This window comes from Hordeum vulgare, chromosome 3H, assembly GCF_904849725.1.
Source record: "Hordeum vulgare subsp. vulgare chromosome 3H, MorexV3_pseudomolecules_assembly, whole genome shotgun sequence".
In the NCBI taxonomy this organism is placed as follows: Eukaryota; Viridiplantae; Streptophyta; class Magnoliopsida; order Poales; family Poaceae; genus Hordeum; species Hordeum vulgare.
This window is the reverse complement of record NC_058520.1, coordinates 574,023,888-574,044,256: the sequence shown is the minus strand read 5'-3', so window position 1 is coordinate 574,044,256 and position 20,369 is coordinate 574,023,888. Positions and strand designations below refer to the sequence as shown.

At 45.8% G+C, this 20,369-nt stretch overlaps 2 protein-coding genes, 1 non-coding gene and 1 pseudogene across 3 annotated transcripts; 3 read left to right on the top strand and 1 right to left on the bottom strand.

Annotated features, from left to right (window-relative positions):
- Nucleotides 1–10,618: 10,618 nt before the first annotated feature.
- LOC123442074 (transcription initiation factor IIB-like) lies at nt 10,619–11,842 on the top strand. The gene has a single exon (XM_045118185.1). The coding sequence runs from the start codon at nt 10,619–10,621 to the stop codon at nt 11,663–11,665; it is 1,047 nt and encodes a 348-aa protein (XP_044974120.1). The 3' UTR covers nt 11,666–11,842.
- A 3,122-nt stretch (nt 11,843–14,964) lies between these two features.
- Nucleotides 14,965–15,161, top strand: LOC123445889. The gene has a single exon (XR_006631247.1). It is a non-coding gene; the product is annotated as a U2 spliceosomal RNA (small nuclear RNA).
- Nucleotides 15,162–15,595: 434 nt separating this feature from the next.
- LOC123445896 lies at nt 15,596–15,721 on the top strand (annotated as a pseudogene).
- A 497-nt stretch (nt 15,722–16,218) lies between these two features.
- LOC123445242 (probable arabinosyltransferase ARAD1) lies at nt 16,219–19,462 on the bottom strand. Its single transcript, XM_045122205.1, has 4 exons — nt 18,896–19,462; nt 17,318–17,614; nt 17,133–17,228; nt 16,219–16,939 (listed from the first exon to the last, which is right to left on the bottom strand). Exons 1-4 carry the CDS (start codon nt 19,403–19,405, stop codon nt 16,526–16,528), a joined length of 1,317 nt encoding a protein of 438 aa, XP_044978140.1. The 5' UTR covers nt 19,406–19,462; the 3' UTR covers nt 16,219–16,525.
- Nucleotides 19,463–20,369: the final 907 nt, after the last annotated feature.

Here is a 20,369-nt window from a genome sequence, read left to right as displayed (position 1 = left end):
ACTTTCTCACACATGCTATGTGGGTGAAATGATGATACCATGCCAACTTGGAACCTTTTCAGAGTTCATTTCAAATGATTTTCAATTTCATGGTCTTATAGCTCAAAATAATCAGTAAATGCATGAAAAATAACAAATGAAGTCAGAAAGGGTTGTAAATTGATGATGTGGCTTTGAATGGTGCATTTTGAACACAAAAAAACTATGGAGTTCAAATAAGTTCAAAAAAATGAAATCCCTTTGTAACAGACGAGTTTCCGTATGAAACCCGGATACTTCGAAAGAGATTGTTCGTTTTATACACGAAGTGCATCCAGTTTTTGCCGTAACCCTCTCAACTTTCTCACACATGCTATGTGGGTGAAATGATGATACCATGCCAACTTGGAACCTTTTCAGAGTTCATTTCAAATGCTTTTCAATTTCATGGTCTTATAGCTTAAAATAATCATTAAATGCATGAAAAATAACAAATGAAGTTAGAAAGGGTTGTAAATTGATGATGTGGCTTTGAATGGTGCATTTTGAACACAAAAAAACTATGGAGTTCAAATAAGTTCAAAAAAATGAAATCCCTTTGTATGAGACGAGTTTCCGTATGAAATCCTGATACTTCGAAAGAGATTGTCCATTTTGTACACGAAGTGCATCCAGTTTTTGTCGTAACCCTCTCAACTTTCTCGCACATGCTATGTGGGTGAAATGATGATACCATGCCAACTTGGAACCTTTTCAGAGTTCATTTCAAATGCTTTTCAGCTTCATGGTCTTATAGCTCAAAATAATCATTAAATGCATGAAAAATAACAAATGAAGTCAGAAAGGGTTGTAAATTGATGATGTGGCTTTGAATGGTGCATTTTGAACACAGAAAAACTATGCAGTTCAAATAAGTTCAAAAAAATGAAATCCCTTTGTAACAGATGAGTTTCCGGGACTAAATATCCAGCGAAACCACGTGGCGTGTCGCATATGTTATTAGTCCCGGTTCAGGACAAAAACTGGGACTAAAGATCCAGCTAAACCACGTGACGTGTCGCGCAAATACGTGGCATGCCGCATATGTTATTAGTCCCGGTTTTAGATACGAACCGGGACTAAAGGATTGCCTATATAAACCCTCTCCCCTCCCACCCTTCTCTTGTGTTTGTTGGCGTTGAGGTGTGAGCATGCATGCCATGCTCTTGCCACTCTAGCTCATGCATATGAGAGAAGAAGAATGACGGTTGTTGTTATGGGGGTCGCTCTTCCTTCTTCTCCTTGTGCTAGATATTTATTATGCATTAGGGGAAGAAGGAATAGCAGCCATCATCGACGATCGAAAAATCAGGTAAGGGAGTGTCCACCATATATGAGAGAAACTTTAATAGCAAAAATAATTATCATAAAATAAAATTAATAAGTAATTATAAACAAAATAAAATAAAATAAATAAGTATTTTGTTGTAAGTAGAAAAAAAACAAAATAAGCTAACTAGCACTTTGAATTTAAGTAGAAAAAAAACAAAATAAACAAAAGAAAAAATAATCAGTAAATGCAACTAAAATTATCAAAGTATTTTCTGTTAAAAATCATTAAAAGCAAAAAGAATTTTCATAAAGAACTTTTTTTGTTAGAAACTTTAATGGCAAAAAGAATTATCATAAAATAAAATAAATAAGTAATTAGAAACAAAAAAAATAAAAAAAAAATAAGTATTTTGTTGTAAGGAGAAACAAAACAAAATAAGCTAACTAAAAAAATAAACAAAACAAAAATAAAGCAAAAAACAAAACAAAAATAATGGAAAAAAATAAAAAATAGATGCGAATTCATAGAGAAAATTCAACCTAAATTCAAAGTATTAGTTAGCGCTAACTAATACTTTGAATTTTGGTTGAATTTTCTCTATAAAGTCGTCCTCTCCACGTTGCAGCCGTGGCGGAGCTTATAAACAGGCTGGGAAGCCCTTCGCTTGGCGAGGTGGAACTAAACATTCAACCGCACCACGACTGTGGCAGGCAACCGGTACCAATGCAAAAAATAAATAAAATAAATAAAGCAAAAAAGAAAACAAAAAAAACTGGGAAAAAATAAAACAAATTGCCACCAACTAGGCCACCACGGCCTGAATACGACTAGAAACCCATCCATGGGCCAGGATTCAGGCCCGCAGTAGGCCCAGAAGGCCCATCAGGCAAAGTATTAGCAAGTAGGCCCGTAAGCCTGCAGTGGAGAGGAGCTCGAGAGGGGTGCGGCAGTGGGGCTTATAAACCACTGCGCGCCCCTCTTAACTAGCGAGGTGGGACTAAACTTTGGTCGCGACGCGGGCAGCACAGGGGCCTTTGGTACCGGTTCGTGGCACCAACCAGTACCAATGCCCACCCTTTAGTCCCGGTTGGTGCCACCAACCGGGACCAAAGGCCGCCTCTTCCCGCCCTTTGGGCTGCTGAAAAGTGGCCTTTGGTCCCAGTTGGTGGAACCAACTGGGACTAAAGGGGGGCATTGGTACCGGTTGGTGCCACGAACCGGTACCAATGGCTTTGATATATAAGCCCGCGCTTCTGAAATTTTCGTCAGTTTCTTCGATCCCTCCGACGACGCCGGCAGGCTGCCCGAGATCCCGACCACGCCTCTGCCCCCGACCACGCCACCGTTGCCCCCTCCCCGACCACGCCGCCGTCGCCGCCGTCGTCGTGCCTCTGCCCCCCGACCACGCCGCCGTTGCCGCCGTCGCCGTGCTTCTGCCGCGCCCCCTGTGATAGCCTGGCTTATTAGGGATGATGGACTACTCATATCAATAAGGAATTCCTTCTTTTCCGGGAGCCCATTTAGACAGAACTCCCAGGTTAAGCGTGCTCGGCTTGGAGTAGTTCTAGGATGGGTGACCGACCGGGAAGTTCATCCCGGGTGCGCATGAGTGAGGACAAAGTGCGCAGAAAAGACTAGTATTGATACGTGGGGCCAGTCTAGATCCCGCCAGGAGTAACGACCGCCGGCGGGTGTGTCCGGGGCGTTACAAGTTTGGTATCAGAACCGACCCTCGCGGTTACACGGATGTTTGCGGACAGGTGCGCAGGCATGTTCATGACGTTTGTGACCCGTCGTGGCACACTGCATGGTACATGTACTGGACTGGATGCACAGACGTTTGTACCAAGAGGGAACGCTCCTGTGGCCCGGGAGCCCATTCAAACAGAACTCCCAGGTTAAGCGTGCTCGGCTTGGAGTAGTTCTAGGATGGGTGACCGACCGGGAAGTTCATCCCGGGTGCGCATGAGTGAGGACAAAGTGCGCAGAAAAGACTAGTATTGATACGTGGGGCCAGTCTAGATCCCGCCAGGAGTAACGACCGCCGGCGGGTGTGTCCGGGGCGTTACACCCTCGACCCGCCCCGACCACGCCGTCATCGCTGCCCTCTACACCAACGTCGACGCCGTGCCTCTGCCCCTGCCCCGACCAACCTCTCCCTCCTTGGTCAGGCCGGCGGCGCCGCCCCCTGTCCTCTCCTCTGTTTTTTCATTATATGATGTTTTTTCCACATTATGTGTATATGTGTGAGTATATGTATGTATATGTTCTTTTCATTATTAGTTTTTTGTTCATATATATGATGATTTGTTTTTTGCATTTTTATAAAAATTGTTATATGTATATGTTCTCTGTGCATATAAATTTAGATTTTTAGTACATTTGGGTACATTTTAGGTTAGTTTTATCTATATATGTTCTCTGATTTAGTACATTTTAAGTTAGTTTTATCTATATATATTTAGAAAGAAGGAAGAAGAAGAAAAAGTTTTATATCTGCAAAAGTTACATTTTTTGAAAAGTATTATATATCTAGCTAGGAAGATAAGGAAGAAGAAGAAAATGAATGAGAGGAAAAAGGAAAATAAGAAGAGGAAGAAAGGAGAAGAAGAGGAGAGCAAGAAGAGGAGAAATAAATAAGAAGAGGAAAAAAGAAGAAAAAGAATACTTCTTTCTCCTCTATTCCTTTCTTCTTCTCCTTTTTTTTCTTCTTTTTTTCTTCGATTGCTTCTCTTCTATTCCTTTCTTCTTCTACTCTTTTTATTTCTTGTTTTGTCTTCTTATTTTTTATCGGGTATGTCGTTGTCGATATATACCCCCTCCAAAATTTACCAAGTTAAAAGAGCGTTGTCGTCGAGGCCACCCCAAACCCTTGAAGCGTTGTGTCCAGGCCACCCCAAACCCTTGAAGCGTTGTGTAGAGGCCACCCCAAACCCTTGAAGCGTTGTCGAGGCCACCCCAAACCCTAGAGAAGCAGCGTCGAGGCCACTAACATGATTCCTTATTGTGATTAGCTAGCTAGTTCTACGTTTGCCACTAATATATATCCATCTGTACCATGTTTGAATAATAATTGACATGTTGTAAATATTTGCAGAAACTATGGATCACTCCCGAGACGAAGAGGAAGAAGCGATGTTGGGGGAGATAATCGCACAAGGAAGTGATGTCATTGCGTCGTTTCTTAGAGACACCGATGGTCTGGAAGGACCGGGTGAAGAAGAGGGCTATGTTCATGATGATCTGGAAGGACCGGGTGAAGAAGAGGGCGTTCATGATGATCTGGAAGGACCGGGTGAAGAAGAGGGCGTTCATGACGGCTCCGTTGACCGAATCAAGTCCAGCCAGGTATATATATATTAGTTAAGCCCGTGTTGACTAGTTAATTGATGTATTCATTGTTTTCATATGTACACATATTAATTAACTCTCGTCTTTCTTCTTTTTTCTCTAGCCCTCCGGATCGACCTCAACTTCGGTAAAGAAACGAGGCCCGAAGAAAAAGTTGCGCTCGGATGAAAGGTTTGAGATCACAGCAATCGCGCGCGATGGCAAGCCGATTGAACCCATCCGAACAAGGGATGCATTTCGTGCTCAGTGCGGGGTTCTTGTTAGGGACAAGATACCGATCAGTATCCAGCAATGGTTAAAGCCAAAGAAGGAAGACCCTGAGGTGCCGACGTCTTATGTCTCCAATAAATAGAAAGAAGATCTTTGGACAACACTTAAGAAAAATTTCACCCTAACGCCAGAGGAGGATCCAGAGAAGCCAGTTAAAGAGGAATTGATCAAGTCTCATGCTCTTAAGAAGATGGCAGAACTATTCAGGAGGTGGAAGAATGAGCTGAAAACGTTTGTCGACAAAGAAGAGACACCAGAATTCACCGGCCGGTTTGAGAAGATCAGAGATCAATGGCCCGCATTTGTGGCCCACAAGACATCGGAAAAGAGTAAGAAGATGTCAGCGACAAACAAGAAAAATGCTGCGAAGAAGAAGCATCACCATCGCACGGGGTCAGGTGGTTACCTCAAAGCCCGACCTTTGTGGGACAAGGCTGAGAATGACCTGATTGCTAAAGGGGTCGAACCAGAGACATTGAGATGGCCACACCGTTGCCGGACTTGGTTCTTCGGGGTTGGCGGAACCTTGGACCATGTATCAGGGGAGTGCGTTTGGACGAAAGAGCAACTGTGAATACCCGTCAGGAAGCTTCAGCACTATATCGCCGCAGCACAGGAAGGGGCGTTCATTCCAGACAGAGAGAATGACGAGCTCACAATGGCCCTCGGGAATCCTGAGCACCATGGACGGACACGAGGCACGCCAGGCTCCCTTCCGTGGAAGGCTGGGTTTCCGGACGCATGGGGTTACAAAACCCAGGAGAGGAGGAAGAAAGCGGAGCATAGCCAACTGCAGGCGCTGCACGAAAGGGTACAAGGGCTAGAGGAACGAGAAGCAAATCACAACAAACGACCTGCCGAAGCTTCCCCTGAAGCTACCCTGCCATCTCAGCGGAGAAGCAGCGTGGCTTCCACCGAGCAGACTCAGCAGCTGGAGCCTATCTTCACGTGCTACCCCGTGGATGCTATCACAGAGTCTCAACATTGCTACCTTATGACGCAATGGATGACATTCAAAGTCAAGGCGGCTGTTGGCTCTGTTATACCTAATGAACCTGGCTCAACCTACCACGGCCAGCTGATTCCAGAAGGATATGCTAGGGTGATGGTGGATCAAATAACGGAAGGATTTGAGGACCTTGAGCTTGACCACCCTACGGGTGAAGGGGAGATTCGGCTGGGTTCTTCTGTGAAGACTCCATGCCTATGGCGGAAGGAGCTCATCCACCTTCCGAACTGGACGCCTCCGCCTCCTCCTCCTCCTCCGGCGAGTCAGGGCCCGCCTCCTCCGGCGGGTGATCAAGGCACTCAGCCTCCTTCTCCGGCGCGTGACGGCACTCCGCCTCCTTCTCCGCGTGCGCCGACGCGCCCGAGCAGCCAGCTGCCTCCTCCTTCTCCGCCTCGTCAACAAGGGCTGAAGAGACCCGCTGCCGCTCCGGCTCCTCCGGCGCGTAGTCCTTCTCCTCCGCCTAGTAAGAAAGGAAAGACAGTCGTAGCCGCTCCGTCTGCTCCGGCATCTAGCACTACAGCCAGAGGCAGGCAATACAAATACGGTCCTTCTCTGAAGACTCCAGAGAAGTTACCATACGAGAGGAGCCAGGAGGAAATCACGAAGATCGTGGAAGCCGAAGTGAAGAACTTCTTTGAAGGGGTGAAAGCAAAAAAACATCCACCTCCGGAGGAGAAGATAGATCCGGTAAAAGCAAAGCGTACTCTGGCTGCCCTGAAGAAACCACCAAAGTCTCCGACGAAAGGCAACTATGAGCGCATTATTACAAAGTTATTTATCGAAGCGCAGCGGTTGGGAAGTACTGTCAGTGATCAAAGGTTAGCAGAACGACGAGCTGGGAAATTTTTTGCCCAGCTCGGCGAACAAGCGAACCAATCGTTCCCCCCGCTCAAGGTGTCTAGCGATATCGTCGCTAATCATCCGGGGATCTTGTTGCCCGGTACCAATCCCGCAGATTACCTGCCCGATGATGCATATTTTGATTTATTGGAGGTGGACGAACACAAATACGTGTACGGGAAGCCTCTCGTCAAAGATGAAAGATCTCTAACAACGATGATGCGAAGATTCCATGATTGGTACATGAAAACTTGCAAAGAGTCTGGGGGGAGTAATATTTTGATGCTGGGAGTTAGAAAGGAGCATGACCTCGTTGGACTTGAACTGATGATGGTTCCATTTGAGGAGTTCTTCCCGTTTTTCAATCTAAAGGCCCTCGATAAATTAATGATCACTTGCTACTGCGTGTAAGTAGTACTACTTCTGTCATTAAGTCTCTATATATAGGTCAGCTCTTTCATTGCATGTATTTTTAATTATCCTCACTATATTATATGCAGATTGAAGATCGTCGAATTGAAGAAAAGACAAATCGGTGATATTGGGTTCATTAACACAAATCTCGTAGATGCATTTATGATTAAAACTTAGGCCAAAGATACCGAGGCCAACGTGCTACAATCGTTTGTATTGAATCAAAACAAAGCTATAATACTCTTCCCTTACGAATTCCAGTGAGTGTTCCTGTCTTGTGCATATTCGGTTTCCCTTATTAGTCAAGGTTATAGTAATGTAATTGATGAGTTATGCATGCATAAGCAGCTTTCACTATATTCTCCTAGGGATTAAGCTTGAGCAGGGACTAGTAACCGTCTTAGACTCGAGACGAAAAGATCCCAACGAGTATGCGGACATGACCGAAATTCTAGAGAAGTAAGTTAAATCGATCATTATCGCACCATATCGGCAACTTTGTTCATTTCCCGATATCAAGTAATTGTTTTCTTTGTGTGACAGGGTTTGGAAAAAATTCACCGCAAAAACTCCGGGACTGCCGAAGAAGCTGCAATTTAGACACCCGAAAGTAAGTACTGTATATTGTAAGAGATAATTATACTGTATATATGTAGCCAGTAGCGTCGGATAGATATACGAGAACTTGTTGTTCGACCAATCTCTCAGAGAAGGAGAGGTGGTCGATATCACTTCTCTTTGTATGCATATGTTCATGACGATCTTTTGTTTCCTTCATTTGCTTACTAGCTAGCGTGTCTAGTCCTCTCTATACGTATAGTATGCAGCGTCGACCAAGCACGGAGATAAGAGAGAACACTTCTCTCTATTCATTAGCTAGCTAACACAATATATGAAACACCTAAATTAACCCCCCCAAAACCCCCTAACCCCCCCCCCCTCAAAAAAACCATCACCTGAAATGTTGACGCGTGGATGCCTTTTGGTCCCGGTTGGTGTCACCAACCGGGACTAAAGGCCCCCCTGCCCGGGCTCGCCGCACCGGCCACGTGGAGGCCCATTTGTCTCGGTTCGTGTAAGAACCGGGACTAAAGGCCAAGGGCATTAGTAACGACCTTTTAGTCCCGATTCCGAAACCGGGACAGAAGGCCCTTACGAACCGGGACAAAAGGCCCTTTTTCTACTAGTGTCATAAGGCAAGCGTTACGATTCGTGTAATTGAAAAAAAGTACTTTTTAAATATAGTTGTTACACTTGTGAATTTTATTTTATTATTTAAACCAATTTGTGAAACGGTGAAATTTAGACGAGTTTAAAAATATAATGTCAAATATTGGTCTTATTTCAAAGATCTTTTGGTATGTGTTTCAAATAGTAAAATTAAATACATCATTTCTTTAGTTCAAAAGATACTATGCATCTAAAAATCACTAAGAAATTAAATGCTAGCCTCTTGTGTGGTAAAGAGAGGAGAGATAATGTCAGATCCACGTGTGCACTTTGTGTATCTCACTCTCACACAAAAAGGTGATGGGCTGTGTGACGGAGCTAGGATTGAAGCAAACTTCAGGTCTAATTTTCTTTCCGGCAACGTGGAAAAACTTTACCGCCTATAATAACCATAAAAGTACTTCACTACCATAAAAATTAATACCCCGTATAAAAAACACATAAATATATGGCCCAATTGCACAATAAATCTAGAATTCCAACTCAATGCATAACACTCTAACAAAATAGATTGAAAAAATGTATGACAAATACTGCAAATAGGAATACCGGGACACAACCAGCGAACCAAATAAATGGTGTGCCTCCAATCTGAGTAGTTGTTTTGTTATTGTGGAGTTAATTTAGCCCCCTTGGCCCCTGATTCCCTGAACTAAAACAATGTAGACACTCATGTTACGACTTATGAGCATTGATGAAAATAATAGTCTCTTCGTCGGCTATTCTTTTCTCTGACATAGAATAAAATTGATATAAAATACTTCCTCTGTCACGGTTTAGAAGACACAGTTAAACTTGCGTGTCTTTTCAAAATAGACAAGGTTTAAGTCGTGAAAGCAATTACTTTTATTAATTAGTACTAGTACTAGCCATGCATGCGCCCTCCCAATTTGCTGCTCATGTATTAGTACTAGTATTACTACACCTACTACTACATCTCACAACCAATCGATGACTACCTTGGTCCCAAAGATTTTCAAACGTACCTTCTAAACCGTGACGGAGGAAGTACATCAATTTAAGTACAATCAATACATACACAGTAAATTTCAATTCAATTTATATGGTCAATCATGGCACAGAAAACTTACCAGTGTAGAAGAATGGATTCCCGACGTCAGCAACAGCAACACAACAACACAGCAGCCAGGACCCAGGTTTAGGCCAGGGAGTCTGGAATCACGGACAAAGTCAGAAAGGCCCTAAGGCCTTGTTTGGTTAAAACGTTCTAGGATTTTTTTAATCCTAACTAAAAAGTTCATAATTCCTACATGTTTGATTTTAAGGATTAAACATGAACTGTAGGCTATTAAATGACATATTAAAATATCATATTATCCTTAATAATGAACTAGGGGTTATTAAATGACATGATAAAAGCTGAAGCACTGCTGAAAAAAGTATTAAAAAGACTCTCCCTCGAGATCTTCTTTCTTTAGTCTCAAATGCCCACTTTTAGTCCCTAAGAGTTCATCATGTTTGGTTTAGATGAAACTAAAAATGACTTTTTTAATTCCTACATCAAAAAATCTTTGTAAACAAACACCCTCAAAGTCTTGTGCGTGTTGTTGATGCAGGAACCGGCCAGCAGCACGAGGGTCGAGCTCTGGGCGGAACAACGAGGTGTCGAGGTTCAGCTAGCGCATTACGCAGAGCAGCCATCGGGAGTGCAGAAGGGAGCGTGCAGCCAGGCGCCCAGGGAAGGGCGGGACTAGTCGAGGTCGCGACGAAGATAGCGGACGACAGCGTCGAGCAGGGCAAGCCAGCAGGACGGCGGCGCAACCGTGACCGTGAGTGCGATCTCTCTCTACTAGTCGGCAGTTCGGTGCGATTGGAAGGGATGGAGCCATCCAGGCTGTGTTGGGCTACGCCCCAGGCCCAATACTAAATCTGTGTAGGTGTAAGTCTAAAAATAGTGTCACGTCCGAAGCCCAGGCCCTGTGGGCCGGCACTCGGTTCCCAAGCCTAATCGGAAAGAAACGCTGGTTGTTGAGTCCGGAACCCCACGAGGAAAAAAGGGCGACTTCGAGCCGGGCCCCCACCGACCTACGGGTCTATAAAAGGAGCCATCCAGCGATCCCAACACCCCAACAAACCCACCCCAGACCTCCTACGCCGCACCAAAAGCAAGCGAGCCAGCGGGCGCACGAACGGGAAGCCAAATTGTTCCATCCTATAGCGACCGAGAGCGGTAACGGCAGCGGCAGCCAGCAATGAGCGACGTCGCGAGCTCCATGCGCTACTGCCCGGACTGCCGCCGCGCCGTCGCGGTCGCCGTTGACCGCGCCTCCGGGGACACCGTCTGCGCCCTGTGCGGCCGCGTCCTCGGCCAGCGCTACGTCGACCGGCCCTCCGCGTGGAGCACCTTCCTCAGCCAGGTCGGGGGCATCGACGGCGCCGGTGACCATTCCCTCCCCCCCGCCGGGACCGCCGTCGCCTACCCCTCCCCAGGCGACGCGCATGCCAAAGTGAAAGCGCCCGGCGACGCCGTGACGCACGCGGGGGAGGGCGCCTTCTTGGGAGCACCGACGAGGAAGCGCGGCGGCGCGGTCGGCGCCGGTACTTCGCGGGGCGGCGGCGGCGGTGCGCCAAAGACGCGCGGCGCGGTGGGGCCGGTGCCCGACAGGTCGCTCGCCGAGTCTTTCCACGGCATCGACGACATGGCGGCGCGGCTGGGGCTGACGGCGGCCGTCAAGGACCGCGCCAGGGACGTGCTCCGGAAGGTGGAGAACGCCAAGGTGTTTACCAGGGGCGGCAAGTGCCGGAACCGGCAGGCGCTCTACGCGGCCTGCCTCCACGTGGCGTGCCGCGCCGAGGGCACGCCGCGGACGTTCAAGGAGCTGGCGTCCGTGACGGGCGACAGCGTCACGGCGGGGCTCAAGGACATCGGGAAGCTCTTCAAGCTCATGAAGGACCACCTCAGGGAGGAGGACGGCGATAAGGCGGCGGGGGAGATGATGATGATCGGCACCGTGGTGCGGGCGAGCGACTACCTGCGCCGTTTCGGCTCGCTGCTCGGGATGGGCGACCAGGAGGTGGGCGTGGCGCTGGAGGCGGCGCAGAGGCTGGAGAAGAACCTGGACGTGAGGCGCAACCCCGACTCCATCGCCGCCACCGTCATGTACATGGCCATCGAGCGCGCCGGCGCCGGGAAATCCATGCGCGACGTGTCCACGGCAACCGGCGTCAGCGAGGTGACCATCAGGGAGATTTACTACAAGGACCTCTACCCGCACGCCAACATGCTCTTCGGCCAGTAAGAATGGTGAACTTACGGAAAGAAGTTTGATGAAGACTAGCGATGTTGAATTCCCAGTAATGTTGTGCGTAAATCTAGCAAGCAAGTCGGCCTGGTTGTCCATATAGGAGTATATGAGATCAACTCTAGGCCTTGGCGTTATTTCTTCTTGTTCACTTGCATTTAGCGTTGATGTTATTTTCGGTAGCCCTATATAGTATTTGGATTGCTTCTTTGTGTCCGTTGTGTGTGCATACTTGTACTTTTACCTTTCGAGTAAAAACAAAATATTGACCACAAGTTGAGCCCTGCATTGTTCAGCTCCTTATGACCTTGGTACTCAGAATCCTTGCCTCTGATTGCTGATATTTATTGCTATTGTGCAAAAAGATTATATCGGATCATCCAATTAATGGATTTGTGGCATAAAAGGGAAGAAGTAATGCACATTATTCTCTTTTCAAAAATACCATACACTTTATTCACGTAATTAAGGGGTGCACATTAACTAATAACTCCACTTATTTGGCGATGAAGCATAAGAATTCTAAGGGTGTTATGCATATTTAAAAAGGTTATAGCACATTAGAAAAAATAAATATGTATGGCTCACACAACTTGTGTGTGCCTTGACATATCAAAAAGAAAAGTCCAAGTTAATTTTGTACGTGGAACAAACTGTTGTCGATTCGGGTTTTGTTTCCAAGCGACTAAAATTTGATTGAAAACAAGCGCAATGATTTGAAGTTGTTTGCGGAATTACATTCACATGTCAAATTAGGTAGGTTATCAACTTTGCAAATGAAAGTTAAAGTATGTGCCTTTTCTAAATCATTATATTATTTAGTACAGATGCAAGCGATCATATACACGCGCATACGCCCATTCTTATGAATGCACGCACACACCCTACCCTATGAGCACCTTCGGGACTGAGCCGGCATATCATTTTGAAATTTACGAAGTTATTGCACGCACCTCATCGTCGACAAAAACATATTTTCCTAGTGAATGCACGCTGGAAATACTGAAATAAATTCAGGAATAAATGTGAGCACCGGGACTTAAACCCTCGTTGATTGGGATATCACACTCCCTCTAACCATCCAACCACATGTTGGTTCGCCTCAAATATTCTATTTAACGTAATACTCGATATTGCAAGAGCGTTTAGCAATATATTTCCATATTATTAATCGACGCTTTGAAAAAATTGCGTGAAAACTTCTAATCTATTCATATTTAATCATGGCAGTACAACGAAGATCAGAAATCATAAAAATTACATTGAAATTCATAGACCACACAACAACGACTACAAGCACTCAAGTGAGCCGAGGAGCGTCGTCGTCATCGCCCCTCCCGTATCAGAGCGGGTAAAATTTATTGTAGCAGATAGTCGGAAAGACTTCGTGCTAAGGCCCTATAGGACCAGCACACCAAAACAACAACCGTCAATGTTGAAGAGTAGCGTAGATCGAAAGAATCCAACCTGAAGATACATGGACTAGTCTTACCTCTTAGAAGATATATAAGAGACTATATGGCCCTTGGATCAAACAAAAACACCGCTAAAATAGTCTGGGACCATATATTACAATATCTATAACGATCTTTGTTTAGTTTCTCTTATTGATTTATCAAGTTAGCGATCTTGCACCCACAATGCGCCTCTCATACTAATACAAATCGAGTGTATATGACCATGGGTGTTGGATAGTAGACTCTTCCATTTTTGTTTATGATAGGTTGGTTTTTGGTTTGATGTAACACAACTATTGTACAAGAAAAAACAACAACTGTCAGTTACAAAAAGACTCATTTTTTCCCTTGTTTTTCTTTTCTCCATATTACCAATCATGTGTTTTTGCCGTTTCCCTATTCTCAACAATTATTACTTGTGGTTCCGCCAAACGAATAACTAATAAATCCTCATTTTCAAGTCGACAACTATCCTTCTAGTGACTCGTTGAAAGAAAGTAATTACAATCAAAAAAAATTCTTTACTATCTTCAAGTCTTCATTTTTCAGTGCATATGTTTGTTGTAAACCAGTCATGTCATAATTAATCATGTTCTTAATTAATAGTTTTATTAACATAGACCATCTCCTCACTTTATTGTTTTAAGAAAACGGCAAATCCTTCTCTCTGATGTCATCTGTTGAAAGTCAATCTTATATATGGTCATATCTTGGTTATCACAATATTAAGCCTTATTGGATATCTTCGCATATTGAAAGATGCAAAATATCAATCGTTAGCTTAACTTGTCGAAGGTCCTTCAAGTTTTCACTTTTGGCTTATGGCTTACTTGTGAAGGTAACCTACTAATATCATGTGTTGGCTAATGTCAACACAGAAGCCCTCTCGGATAAGTATCTTGGTGTGCCAGCTTTAGTTGGAGCTGATAGGAGCCACTGTTTTAACCACTTTGTTGAAAGGGTTTGCTCGCGAACACATGGATGGAATGAGAGACTTTTGTCAATTGAATATAGGGAAATTTTGATTAAGGTTATGGCCCAAAAAATCTCTGTGTATGCAGTGTCTGCTTTTAAAAACCCTAAAGGAGTGTGTGACGATATCACAAATGCAATTGCTAGGTTCTGGTGGGCAGATGATGCAAATAACAATAAAATGCATTGGTGGGCTTGGTGGAAATTGTGCTTCCCAAAGAAAGATGGAGGGATGGGCTTCTGAGATCTCCACTCTTTTAATCTAGCCATGTTAGCAAAGCACTGCTGGAGACTACTAGATAAACCAGATCAGTCTTTATGTGTGAAGCTCTTCCAAATTCTCTTCCTTATTTCAGCAGCATCGCGTCTTGCGATGACAGTGTGTCTAATGGACGAGCTTAGGATGCAGTCGGGATGCCTCAAAATCACATCCAACTGCTCATCGGGCGCCTCAAGGATTGCTGCTTTGCTGACCGACTGCAGCATGTGGAAGACCTCCACGCCGCCGACGACTTCCCATCCATGGCAGGCTCGCCTCAGGTGCTCGAGGGAAGGGGACCTCGCCTTAGGTCGATCGACGCCGGCGTCTCGTCGCACCACCAGCCAGCCATGCATGCATGGATCGTCAGGCTTCAGAACACACTTCGACGGAGAGTTGTCTAACAGCGCTCGGCCTTAGCACTCTGGCCCGTATTACAGGCCTCGTCGGGAAGGCCGTGTCGTTTGCGGCCCATGCGCAAAGAGGCTGCTGGCTCGGGGAGGGTGCGCGGTGCAGCGAGCGGGTGGTTTAGTCCCACCTCGGCTGGCGAGGAGGAGACGGGAGGGGGAGGAGGCTACAAATAGAGGGCGACGGCAGCGTTTCAACTCATACCTTTCTCGGCCTTTTGGCTAAGATCAAGTGTAGTATCTGTTCTTATCAGTTTAATATCTGATATGTGGGCCATGCGCCCACAACGATATTAAATTTATTTTTTGTGGGGGAGGGCCCACCACAGTGGCTTGCCACTGGGGCCCTCGGGTGTCGCCCAGTGCGTTGCACTATTGCCTGGGCAGGCGCACCCCAACCAAATATTAAAATTAAAATTTGGTCCTCTGGAGGTTGGCAGTAGAGTCCTCATGAGGGGTTTAGCGGGCGCCTAGAATCCCATCTTCAGGTTTTCTTTAACGGGGCCTCCTTTTTGCGTGTTCTAATTGTGTGGCACGTAGGCCATTTCTTCTAGTGATCCTGTGATGTAGGAGTGGTTACAACAACCTGCTAGTAATCGCCGGTCAGCCATACAGCGGTGAATCCGTTCCCGGGCCTTGTACACACCGCCCGTCACACTATAGGAGCTGGCCATGTTTGAAGTCATTACCCTTAACCGTAAGGAGGGGGATGCCTAAGGCTAGGCTTGCGACTGGAGTGAAGTCGTAACAAGGTAGCCGTACTGGAAGGCAAGTGTTACATTTACTGGCTAATACCCCGTGGGGACAACAACAACCTTGACCAAAGTGTTACATTTATGCGCTCACAACGATATTAAATTTATTTTTTGTGGGGGAGGGCCCACCACAGTGGCTTGCTGCTGGGGCCCTCTGGTGTCGCCCAGTGCGTTGCACTATTGCCTGGGCAGGCGCGCCCCAACCAAATCTGAAAATTAAAATTTGGTCCTCTGGGCGTCTTGAAGCCCATAGCGAGCACCTTCGATCCCATCTGCACGATTTCTTCACGGGACCGTTTTCTGAATTCGAAACTGGACGGGTTGCAGCTACTGCTGTTTTAGACATTGCTGAATTCGAAAGTGGAGTTTAGACGGTTCAAGCCATATGTTTTTAGACAGATACCATGGCTGTTAACCCAGAGAAAGTTTCTCAATCTGCAGTTAGTTCACAATCTGTGGCCGCATGATAAGGGAAAGAGCCATATGAACACATGTAGAAGGTTCGAATTTGGCAGTTTATTCACAAAAGTCTTCGCTGTCCCGTCAATACCTGGAGAAAGTTCCTCACAGGAAACAGAGAGTTAACATGTCAAAAGATACCATGGCTGTTAATCCAGAGAAAGTTTCTCACAGGAAACACTAAATGAACCATGTCAAAAGATACTGTACCTTGGATGTTAAAGGCCTCAACAAGTAGCAATCAGCAAGAGAAATTATATCTATTTGAAATACATTGCAACATCCAGTTTGTTGGTCCACGTGTGTGTAAGTGTGTTTCTAATGCACATGCTTCTGCCAGGCAAGCCTGCTCTATAACATAACTACATGTTCTCACTATATCATGACCTCAAGGGGGGTAATGGCTACGGTGTTGTAAGATCAATGAAAAGGGGCAAAAATGTTAGTGCCTGTCAGTACATCTTCCTGGATCCAGTGTCATGGTGCACGACCATGGCTTCGTGTCATGAACCATATGAATGATGATATGTACATGATTAACCAAATCCTCACCACCAGTCTGGAACTTTTAGTCTCCTACTCCTGTGAATCGCAAGATTAACTGCCGGGATTTTGTGCCTCACCTGCCGCCATATCATGTTCACGGCATCATCCTTCCTGGGGGGATACTGGAACTCGTAGTGGCTAGAGACGTTTTTCAGCTTTGACCACATCTCAACCCACTTCTCTTTGGGCATCTGTCTGAGCTGGTTGAGCAAGTAATCAGGTTCTAGAGCCTCTTCAACCGAGAAGAAAAGTGAGAACTCGCTGTAATCAATCTCATCCTCAAAAGGGAGCTCGATCCGGCTGCTGATAATCACTGGAATACAATGACTGACAATGGCATCAAACAGCCGGCATGACGAAGGAGTGTCCCCGGCGGGATGGAGACAAAACTTTGATGATCGCATACCATCTGTAGACTGTAAGTAAACCATTTATAAAATATCAGTTCTCATATCAAGAGGCCTTAACAGAGAAGTGAATCACGTCAACATATTGAAACCGTAAACAAAAGCCACTATACACTTAGAAGGAACGAGTATGGTGAGGGGCAAGTCCATTTAATTCCATGTCACTAAATAGAGAACGATATGAATGATAGAGAATGCTTACGATTTTAATGCCGTCGCCTGTGGCAAGACTATCCTCAAAGCGCACACCATCTTTGTCCTTCAATATCTTTGCGAGTTTTCCACGGATTTTCCCTTCCTGGAAGAAAAATAAACCTATGATCCCATACTCTCAAGACAGATTCCACTACAGTTAATGCTAGGCTGAGGCATAAATCAATTCCATACAGCTTTCCTGACTGTACGCCCCCGGAAGAAAAGCAGTGTAGGGCGAGCCTCAAATGGATCAGATGCGTTGTCATCAAGGAAGGAATCTACAACATGCACATATGGTGCTACAACATCTTTCCTCAAGGAAGCCAGTTCCTTTGTGTATCTCCCAAAGTCTGAAACTATAAGAACAGATGCATTCACCATATCTCGCAGAAATCTAAAAGCATTTGGGTGATGCATCGGAATCACATGGTCACGTCCCGCTGATCGTTGCCAATATTCAGACTTCCCTAAAATGTCCATAAGTTCCACCTACAAGAACAAGATAGAAACACGTTTAAAAAGCAGTTTAATTTAATTATTACTCGATGAAATATTTACTTAGGATGAAAAGAATAATGAGGACAGAATTACACATTTACAGGGGAGCGTATCGATACAGTTATAGGCAGTTTTTTGTGTGATTTTTGTTCCCGCCCAAGCCTTACAGGATGTTCCACAGTTAAGAAAAAACAATTTTTTTTGTGGCTAAGCAAACTTTACAGGTTGGCATAACAAAATAACAAACAGGTGACATGCGATGCAAGTAATATAATGTTCATTGATTTGTTTCATTATATAACAGGTCTTTGATTCGGAGCATTTTTACTTAGGATTACACATAATGGGCTGTGCAGTGCACAATTCTCAGAGATACTGAACACAGAAACACGGGAATCCAGCCTCAGTGTCATCGTCATGGAGCACTAAGTTACTCTGTTATCATCCTAATATATGTTTGTAAAACCAATGTAGTCTGATTGCCGGCTATAAATTTGCAGTGGTTGGTAATCACGACAAAAGATGCACAGACATTGTGTGCATCAAGTCTGCTTGTGGCCATATTACCCACAATAAGTAATATCGATTAGCCCTCAAAATGTATAGACACACCATATCCAATCGAGGATTTCTTACAAGATCAAGCCATACGTACACGTATTGTCAAGTGTGGTAGGCAGTAGGTTAGTTCAGCATTCCAGTCCGCAATTTGGATTCAGTTCCACAAAGAACAAACATGGTGATCAGAGCCTGCTAAACTGCCCCTACGACTCATACATAAACCAGCCAGATAGCTTACCGGGAAACCCACATCACTGCACCTCACAAATTATATTTGCTAACTCCCAAACATTCTTTTCTTTCAAGGCAAGCCACATTGTAAGTAAAGGAGATAGCGGCCTGCCATGTCTGCCATAATTTGGGGAGACCACTGCTGCTAAATATACAGCGTTGTCGACAGCGACGGAACACCAGCTATGAGAGCAATGTTCAAAGCCTGGGTGTTTTATCTTTTGATGAGCTTACAGTGTTCAATGGACCATTAATCTACAGTCATCCTCTCGTCCGTTTAGTGTGTTTTGTAGCGGTACAGTTTTCACCGGGCAATTTGGCTGTTGGTGGACGGTCGTACGCGAACGATTTTGCACGAACACAAAACACGATTCAGAGCAGAGACGTCTCAATCGGAGCCGAGACGACCCATTCTAGGCCACAGGAGAGAGCTACCAGCGAAGGCAATGAGATAAGGGAGCGTGGAGGAGCGCCTGGTACCTGAAGGAGGCGGTCGGCCTCGGTGTCGGGATCGGTCATGTTGCGGCCGTGCACGTTGAAGCTGAGCGAGGAGAAGAAGGGCACGAAGAAGGCCTCGGCGGCAGCGGGATCCCGCACCCGGACGGCCTCCGCCGCCGCCGCCGCTCCTCCCTGCTGCTGCTGCAGGGACGCCATCATCCAGTACTCCACGCTGTGCTGCCGCCTGATCCCGCCCGCGGAGGGCGGCCACGCGGGGAACGCGGTGGAGTCCCCCTCGGCGCCGAAGCCGCCGTTCCTGGAGGCGGCCATCATGGCGACGTGGAAGCGCGGGGGGAGGTCGTACATGAAGACGCGGAGCGGCGGGGCGGGCGGGCAGCGGGCGGCGAAGGGGCGGAGGTTGAGGAGGATGCTGCCGGGGGAGGCGGCGCGGGCCGGGGAGGCGAGGTAGATGACGGTGGAGGAGAGCGCGAAGGCGAGGAGCAGCAGCCCGAAGACGGCGGCCACCGTGCGGACGCTCGGCGCGGTGGCCATGGCCGCGGGGGTGGATTTTGGGGGTGGGGTGGGGGGTACGGGGCCGGGTTAACAACTGACCCACCCAGCCGCGTCGGGGGGTTGTAATAGGCACGACACGATGGGAAGGCAGCTCCGCTCCGGAGTGGGGAATATGGTTGAGCTTCAAGGGGTTTTTAATTTACCTCTCTTTTTTTTACCTTTTTTGAGCATTGACTTGAATATGTTTATTACTTGTGCATGATGTAGACACAACATGTGCCCATGAGTTATTATCACACCACAAAATTTCAAGGTGGAAACATCGCTTGAGAAACATAACTATTAGATTCATTACTGAATGTACTTCCCCATCATATAGATCTGTTACGGTAAATGTTTATATTGTTTACTATAAACTTGATCAAACTTTACAAAGTTTGACTTCATTCAACTGTAATACGCAGAGTAAACAAAAATAGAGGAAGTACTTATAGCTATAATATCTTGATTGTGTCCTCACTTTTATATTTTCACGCATCCTAAAACCTTGTAGAAGTCCCTTAGGCAGCGACCTAGAAATGTTTTTATATTTCGGATTTGCTAATTCTCATATCGACGAGAATTAACAGGGCCTCGTCTAACTCCTAGACTATTAACCGAAAAAAATTCAGGTCCGGAATGGGGAATAGGGTCGAGCTTCAATGGTTTTTCATCTACTTGTTTTACTTTTTTGAGAAAATTGACTTGAATACATTTTGTTTGTGTATGATGTAGTCACAACATGCCTTTACCACACCTCGAAGTGCGACTTTTAGTTCAAAGCGTAAATTGAAGCAAAACCAGGGTAGATACTCATGATTAGCAAAGTAGAAAACACAACCAATTTTATTAGCGCTGATCGTGGATTAATCCTTCTTGTAAGTTGCGCTTCAAATTTGGATCTGAGCCTGTGAAAAGGTAGACATGTCTCACGGCTAATCGAGCTGAGTTCACAAGTGCACTA